This window comes from Aplysia californica, unplaced genomic scaffold, assembly GCF_000002075.1.
Source record: "Aplysia californica isolate F4 #8 unplaced genomic scaffold, AplCal3.0 scaffold00880, whole genome shotgun sequence".
Lineage (NCBI taxonomy): Eukaryota > Metazoa > Mollusca > Gastropoda > Aplysiida > Aplysiidae > Aplysia > Aplysia californica.
The window spans coordinates 325,760-334,464 of NW_004798150.1; the positions used below are offsets into that span (position 1 = coordinate 325,760).

General features: G+C 38.2%; 1 protein-coding gene across 1 annotated transcript in view; it reads left to right on the forward strand.

The window, feature by feature from the left end:
* Positions 1 to 8,595, forward strand: part of LOC106013425 (uncharacterized protein in mobD 3'region-like) — a 21,257-nt gene extending 12,662 nt beyond the window's left edge. The window contains exons 2-3 of the mRNA XM_013089138.1: positions 8,098 to 8,151; positions 8,569 to 8,595. Of these exons, the coding sequence (XP_012944592.1) occupies positions 8,098 to 8,151; positions 8,569 to 8,595 (81 nt within the window). The remainder of the gene's footprint in view (positions 1 to 8,097; positions 8,152 to 8,568) is intronic.
* Positions 8,596 to 8,705: the final 110 nt, after the last annotated feature.

Below are 8,705 nucleotides of genomic sequence, written 5' to 3' on the forward strand. Positions count from 1 at the left end.
TAGCAACTTCAAATGATCTTACGATTTTGATAGAACAGACACAACCTATATTATTTCTGACGTCATGGTCTAATTAACTCAAACCGGCCCAAAATGTCAGACAGAACTTTGTAATTCTGAGATAGCAATATGTGTCACGACACGGTGGAATCAGACGCTCGTCAATTTTTGGGCATGTGAAGTTTTTTTGTATTATCTGAAAGCTAAATCATTTGCCTTGCTTTCAATGAACAAAATACTCACCTATCTCAAAGAGAAGTCAAAATAGGTAGGGTCGCCTGGATTCAGTGGTAGAATTAGCGAGAAAATGGCCGCCAAAGTTTGGCAACTTCAATGGCTTGAGAGTTTTTGAAAACGTAAAAAGAAATATTATATTGTGTGACTTTAATCAAGGTTTTTTTCCAGTAAAATTCACATGGAAATATATTTTACAAGGACGTGCATAACAGCTGTTGAGCGCCCCTAAAAATTCGATGAAAATTGCCAAACTGACGGAAAAATGCTTGTTTCTTCGATTTCATTATTTTGCCGAGCGTCTGATTTCACCAGGATGAATTGTAACAATATAACAATTATCATTATCATTATCATTATCATTATCATTATTATCATTATCATTTTTATTATTATTATAATCACTGTCATAATCATTATCATTATTATTATTAGTATTATTGTTATTTTTATTAGAAAAGTGTCTCATTTTTTTTTTAACAAATATTAACTACATTTTATGTCCTGTAATTTTTCTACCCTTTCTTTCAACATTTAAAATTTGACATCAAAAACATTTTTCTTGCCTCTTTTTTTGCCAACATTTAAAATGAAGCATCCAAAAATTATTTCTTGAGCACAAGCAAACTATATCACAGATTAAGAAACAACAATTTTTTAAAGATCTAATTCAAAACTGTTGGCTCTGTAGCCTTCATTTGACCAGCTGGCCGAAGATTGTGTGCAGGACTAAAAGACACGCCTACAAGAGTCTTAAACCCTCAATGACCACGTGACTGACACATTTGGCACAACAATTTAAGACATTGATCATATCTAAAAATAGTTCACCATTCTGCACCATGATTCAGAGTTTTCGATCAGACTAGAACCTACTATCTAGAAATAGATCCATGAGAAATATTTCTGAAAATAAGAGCTCTTAAAGAAGAATCTAGTCTATCTGTTTGACATATTTTCACATACTGGGTGGTTGGCGGGTTTGACATATTGGGTGGTTGGCTGGTGCTCTGGTGTGGTTGGCTTCTTCTTTCCTATCAAACATCTATCGTCCTTATCTCCCCTTCTTCTTTTTTATGTTTGTTACTCTCTTGTAACAGCTCTAATCTTCTGGCCCTCCTGTGGCCTTATGCGGTTGCAAGCGCCGTAAAACCTCTATTAAAACTAAAGTAAATATTTCGACGTTCCTCTTTGAATATCTGCATCCTTTGTTTGACATTTTAATCAAGCCGGGGTCTAGAGGGTTACCCTTTCTTTATACAGATATCCCAATGCATGCGAGCCACTTCATTTATCAAAAAGAAGCTCAATAAATGGAACAATATATCAATATAATAACTTAAGCTAATTTAAAAAAGAAAGTACATGTAGTATTAAAACAAGTCAGAAAACTACTCATAACAAAGACAAGTCAAAAACATGTCAAATAACATTACCAAAGGCAAACCTGTAGAATCTAATGTCAGATCACAAATGATAGCCCAGTTTAGCCTATACAGTACATGTTAGGTGAATTCTCAAAGCAAAAACATGTCGGTCTGAACAGAACATGTCACATCACAAATCATAGCCTAGGTTATCCAGAACAATAGTCTTCATGTTTAGTGAACTCTCACACTCAAAGCTCAATTAAGTCTGAACAGCACATGTTTACTGAAAACTCAAGTGTGAACATTACAAATAAGGTGAATTCCCATGGCAAAATATAAAAATCGGAAGAATATTTTTTTGTGAATTCTCATATAAAAAAACAAGGCTGAACATTCATGTTTGGTGAATTCTCATGGCAAAAGCAAGTATGTCGGAACATTGCATGTCACATCACAAATCATTGCCTAGGTTATCCACATCAATAGTCTCCCTGTTTGGTGAATTCTCACACTTAGAAAACAATTAAGTCTGAACAGGACATGTTTGGTGAATTCTCATAGCAAAAACAAGTTTTAACATTACCTGTTAGTTAGGTGCATTCCCCTTAGCAAAAACAAGTCTGAACAATACATGTTTGGTGAATTCTCATAGCAAAACTCAAGTCTGAACAATACATGTTTAATCAATTCTCATATAAAACTCAAGTCTGAACAATACATGTTTAATCAATTCTCACAGAAAAACTCAAATCTGAACAATACATGTTTAATCAATTCTCATAGAAAAACTCAAGTCTGAACAATACATGTTTAATCAATTCTCATAGCAAAAACAAGTCTGAAGAATAAATGTTGGGTGAATTCTCATACTCATAGCACAAACAAGCCTTTCCAATACATGTTTGGTGAATTCTCATAGTACAAAAATCTGAAGAATACATTTTTGGTGAATTCTCATGGCAAAAACGAGTCTGAACAATACATATTTAGTGAATTCTAAAAGCTAAAACAAGCCTTTCCAATACATGTTTGGTGAATTCTCATACTCATAGCACAAACAAGCCTTTCCAATACACGTTTGGTGAATTCTCATACTCATAGCACAAACAAGCCTTTCCAATACACGTTTGGTGAATTCTCATGGCAAAAACGAGTCTGAACAATACATATTTAGTGAATTCTAAAAGCTAAAACAAGCCTTTCCAATACACGTTTGGTGAATTCTCATAGTACAAAAGGCGGAAGATTACATCACTAATCATTGTCAGATTAGCAAGCAAAGCAGAACAAGGGAGAAAGGAATACAGCTACATGTTGGTCACATGGGTGTGTATATATTTTGTGGCTGTGTGTATGTGTGTGTGCGTGAGTGTGTGCGTTTGTGTGTGTGTCTGTGCGTGTGTGTGTGTGTGTATGTGTGTGCGCGCGTGTGTGTGTGTGTGTGTGTGTGTGTGTGAGTGTGTGTTTGTGCGTGTGTGTGTGTGAGAGTGTGTGTGTGTGTGAGAGTGTGTGTGTGTGTGTGTGTGTGTGTGTGAGTGTGTGTGTGTGAGTATGATTGTGTGTGCGTGTGTGTGCGTGCGTGTGTGTGTGTGTGTGTGGGAGAGAGAGTATGTGTGTGTGTGAGTGAGAGTGTGTGTGTGTGCGAGTGTGTATGTGTGTGTGCGTGTGTGTGTGAGTGAGAGTGTGTGTGTGTGTGCGAGTGTGTGTGTGATTGTGTGATGTATGTGTATGATGTCTGTCCTCTTTGTGATAACAAGATGCTACATGATGAAATCTTTGTAACAAAAAATACTTGTCACACGCGAGATGTTTCATTACTTTTGAGAAGCTGATTCCGAATTTGATATTACTTTTACGATTGAACGTAGTTTTCAGGGTTTGTAAATTAGTTTTTTTGGCGGGCCAGGCCGCAGGTGTATCGATACCTTAATCGATACCATCATGACGAAGTATTCGGTCAGCAGAGAGTCGCTGTTCCCTGAACGGTTTTTTTTTTTCTGTATTTAAAAAGTACAGTGACTGTTCCCCGGCTCCCCGTTCTCTCGAATCGAAACACTAGGCCAGGGAGGTAACTCCTTCCCTTGATACCAATAACTCCATATGCCTAAAAATTGACGAGCACCTGATTCCTAGGTGTCGCTTGACAAATACATAAATTTAAATATAAATACGTACATTTCTGAATACACGACAATTATAAATACAAACATGTTATATAAATGGATACATAAATTCATACAAAAATACATACATTCATAAACACATAATTATAAACACAAAAGTACATAAATGCATACATAAATGCATACATAAATTCATACAAAAATACATACATTCACAAACACATAATTATAAACACAAACGTACATAAATGCATACATAAATGCATACATAAATTCATACAAAAATACATACATTCACAAACACATAATTATAAACACAAACGTACATAAATGGATACATAAATGCATACATAAATTCATACCCGAAAACATCATTGCCATAAATTACACAACATTACACCAATACAGAACAGTTTCATAAACAAGTCATTGCTGGTCGCCATACTGTGCAGCACCGCTCTGTTTCTTGAGCTAGGGTTGTCGTGTCTTGCTCAAGGACACACCCCAGTGACCACCCACTGTTTCTTGAGCTAGAGTTGTCGTGTCTTGCTCAAGGACACACCCCAGTGACCACCCACCACCGCTCTATTTCTTGAGCTAGGGTTGTCGTGTCTTGCTCAAGGACACACCCCAGTGACCACCCACTGTTTCTTGAGCTAGGGTTGTCGTGTCTTGCTCAAGGACACACCCCAGTGACCACCCCACCACCGCTCTGTTTCTTGAGCTAGGGTTGTCGTGTCTTGCTCAAGGACACACCCCAGTGACCACCCACTGTTTCTTGAGCTAGGGTTGTCGTGTCTTGCTCAAGGACACACCCCAGTGACCACCCACCTAAACCACGTGTCACCGACATTGACTTGATTGACAGTACTTGGGAGTCTCAACTCACTACTCACTTAGCCACTGGAGCCCCCTTTTGGACCACCGTCGGTCTTTCCTTGTACGTCTGTTTAAAAATTATTATTATAGAACTGGCCGTATTTTTATTAAGGGAGTGTATACAGACCTGGTAACCGGGAACAATGTCACAAAGTATATAATACAGACCCGGTAGGGGAACTCTTTTGTGATTTCGGAAAGTTTCAGCGCCCTCTTGGCTCAGGGGCTTAGGGTAGGCCTAGACCTAGGTTCTTCTAGCTCTATAGGTCAAGATCTAGACAGACAGAATCATTGATCTAGTTGCGAGGTTAGCCTAGATCTAGATCTAGATTCTAGATCTAAATGAAGATTGCGGATGTCTTTTCGATGAACAATCGTTTTTCCTCCGTTTTTTTTGGAGTTGGGGGAATCACAATTTGAAGAAAAGAACTGTCATAATTTCAATCGAGCAGTCACCCCCCCCCCCCTCTCTCTCTCTCTCTCTCTCTCTCTCTCTCTCTCTCTCTCTCTCTCTCTCTCTCTCTCTCACACACACACACACACACACACACACATACACACACTCACACGCACACACACTACCTGGTCTGGGCGCTGAAACTTTCCGACATCACAAAAGAGTTCCCCTACCGGGTCTGTATACTTCGTGACTTTGTTCCCGGTTACCGGGTCTGTATACACTTCGTTTTATTAAACAGCCCCCCACCCCTCAAACTGGGGCCCCCACTGTTATGGCTAGAGCGCATAAATACACATGTTTACACGATGGGTCCACCAAAGTTCAATCCGTCCCCAAAAAATGTTTAATACGAAAAAGGCAGAAAAATGTTACTGGCTAATGTGGTAGAGTTCCGTTTGCCTACATGGCCACTGTTGTCCATAACAATCACTTCTCTTTTTTACGTAAGCAAACGGGAAGGCAATGTCCAAAGAGCCCCTAAAATCTAGACTGTATTTTTGTGCATAGTTTAAATTACATTTACATGGCACAAAAAAAGAAACATGAACTGTTCCACTGACGTCTTCATGGGACTTAATAATTAAGAAATGTATTGCTCGATTCAATAATTTATTGTAAGAAATGGTTATAATTAATATATTTCAGTGTTAACTCCTAACATAGGTAATATGGATATCTAGATCTAGATTTAGATAAATTTTGTTTTTTAATTGAAGTGAGTAGGCCTATTCCCACCCGGGGTGGGAATATTTTTTGTTTTATTCCCACCCGGATCGGGTCACTTAATCTCATCTTTCCTATGGCCTATGGCAACATTTATAGGTAGGCCTGCGACATTATTGAGCGAGAGCACTACTTAAAGTCTAGTAATTTAATATTTATATATCTAGACATAGACATTATTGAGCGAGAGCTCTACTAAAAGTCTAGTAATTTAATATTTATATATCTAGACATAGTTTAAAAAGATATAATACAGGCTGAAGGCCGACCTCTAAACGTCGGGTGAGAATTAGACATTAATATATTTTCCACTGGCAGATCCTATCTAAGTACCAGATTCTTGATCTAGATCTACGAAGCATCTACAATTTTATGCTGGGTCTTGAAATATTTCGATGAAAGGGATGATCGGTGCTTTAATATAAGCTAAAAGTCATTGGCCTACTATATTTACACTCTACTGGAATGGGGAAATAAATATTGAGAGATACAAAAAAAATTAGGTCTAGATCTATACTCTCAAAACAAAATGCGACTCGCGAAATATCACTTCCGGATTTTCTAAAATTACGAAGCAGTAGTTAAAAAAGAATACTTTGTAATATCTGTGCAGTAATACCTAATATGAGAACAAATAATTCTAGCAAATTGTTGCACTATCACACACATTCTTTTTAAAGTTTTCCACAGATATCTCAAGGTTTTTTATCGGAAGAATAAAATCAAACAAAATAAAAAATTTTTTTAAAGTGTTATCCCAATTTTATCAGGCCTGTTTCGCTCATAGAAAGGCCCATACGATAGGCTCTGTCGTAATGACAGCAAACAGGGAACTGCTGCTTTTCTTTCCTCATCCTTACTATTGTCATTTTCCTCTACTTCTTTTGTTTGTTTGTGACTCTCTTGTGACCCGCTATTTCCGGGGTTCCTTGATGGTCAAAGCAGACTTTGTGCTGTTGAGGCTGGAGAGGTGAGCAGAGTAAGTCTGATTCCCTGTTTGAATTTCTCTGTTGACATCCACTCCTTGGCACTCATATGACCTTATGCAATTGCGAGGGTCGTAAAACCTTACAAAACAAACAAAACAGGGAATGTGTCTAAGTTTCTTTCGCATGTCATACCAAAATAAGTCATTTTCACTGAAGTTTTTAAGTTGGGCTAAAAAAGCAATGCTCTTTCAGACTGTCAAATAGAAAGATCAATGGAGATTTTGTACATTTTGTATTTAGTATTATCGTTTTATAATGTAGGCCCAAACGTATAAAATTCTTCTCCAACTCCAACACAATCAGAGTCGGAGGCAGATAAAGGGAGGTAACAATGACAAAATGATTGCATACGACATGGTTATTTCCCTTGCAAACTTTTACGTGCTTGGCAAGGACCTTCCAACAGAACCTCCTTGCTGCTTGGTTAGATCTAGATTGTGGCGTCGGCTGTCGATTGTTGACGTCAACGGTGAAAAAGTTAGTGAGTGTCATTGGTTATTATTATTATTTTAATTATATGTTTCTGTTTTGTTTTGCTTTCTGTTTTTTTGTATTATGATTGTTGGTTGTTTGTTTTTTTGGTTTTTTCCCGAATTTGAAAGAGGGGTTATTGGCTTCCCCATATTCTGGGAAAAATTGGAGGCAACAGTTTTTATCCACAAGTTTCTCTTTTTGTTCAGTTGATTTTCTAATTGGTCTTAAAGTTTTTCTAATTCTTTCCATTAGTACTTGAAGCAAATGTTTATAAAATGGCTCCTAAGGCTTGTTGTTCAATTCAAATAGCATTTTGTGGCACCTGGTTATTTTGGCAAAGCTATAAGACCCGACTTAATGAAACCATATCTTTTTAAACCTCACCACTGTCATAGATAGCGTTTCAGAGCTGCTTTTTGTTGTTATTTTAGTAATTTAACTGGAACAATTTCTGGATCTTCATGCTCTTCCTTGCTTCATTTTTTTCAAAGACAGATATCTTTCAAAATCGTTGGTCCGTTTACAGTAGTATCCGCATAAACGCACACCATACAAAAGCACGCACCGCTCAAATGCAATTTTTCGTCACATGACGGGTTTTTCATGATATAATTTAGACGTGCAAGCCCCCAAGGGAGGTAACTGGAATATCAAGGAATGAAGATGACTGCGTCCCTTCCCCCCCTTGCACAGGTTCATGTAAACGCACGCTCCGTATAAACACACACTTAGGGGCCTTCCCGAGTCCCGTGCGTTTAAGTGGAGACTCCTGTATTTACTTTTTTTTGTGGACAGGTTTGTCCTTTTGTTCATTAAAATGTTTATTCCTTTTTGATCTTATACAGCGTGTGATTGAACATCCTGCTGATAACTCACCATGGGGAACGCAGCGAGTCAAGGTATGACCTATATATGTGTGTGTGTGTGTGTGTGAAGCCTGCAGCTTCTGGTGTCGATTTATAGCATTTATTTGTAGAGCATGCAGTGGAGTGTGAATAGGGAATATGTCATCATCATCATCAATGCCTTTCACCCCTGGCAGGGTATAGGCCACATACAAGCTCCTTCCATTTATCTCTGTCCTGAGCCATCCTTCCAAGTTCGTTCCAAGTGAGCTTCATTTCTCTCATGTCCCTTTCCACGCATCTCCTCCATGTTTCCCGTGGCCTACCCCTGCCTCGTGCTCCTTGTGGGTTCCACTGCAGTGACTGTCTTGTGATGTTTCCGCTGGGCTTTCTTAAGGTGTGTCCCATCCATCGCCACTTTCTTAGTCCTATTTCTACTTCTATATCCTTTTGTCCTGTCCTTTTCCACAGTTCTTCATCCACCCGCCGTTATCATGAAATAAGAGGGGTGAACATTTTTATGCTCAGTCTTATTCTATCCTGCCACTTAATTCTTAGGATTACTCCTCATACATCTGTTGATGAAAGTCTGGACTTTATTCAGAATG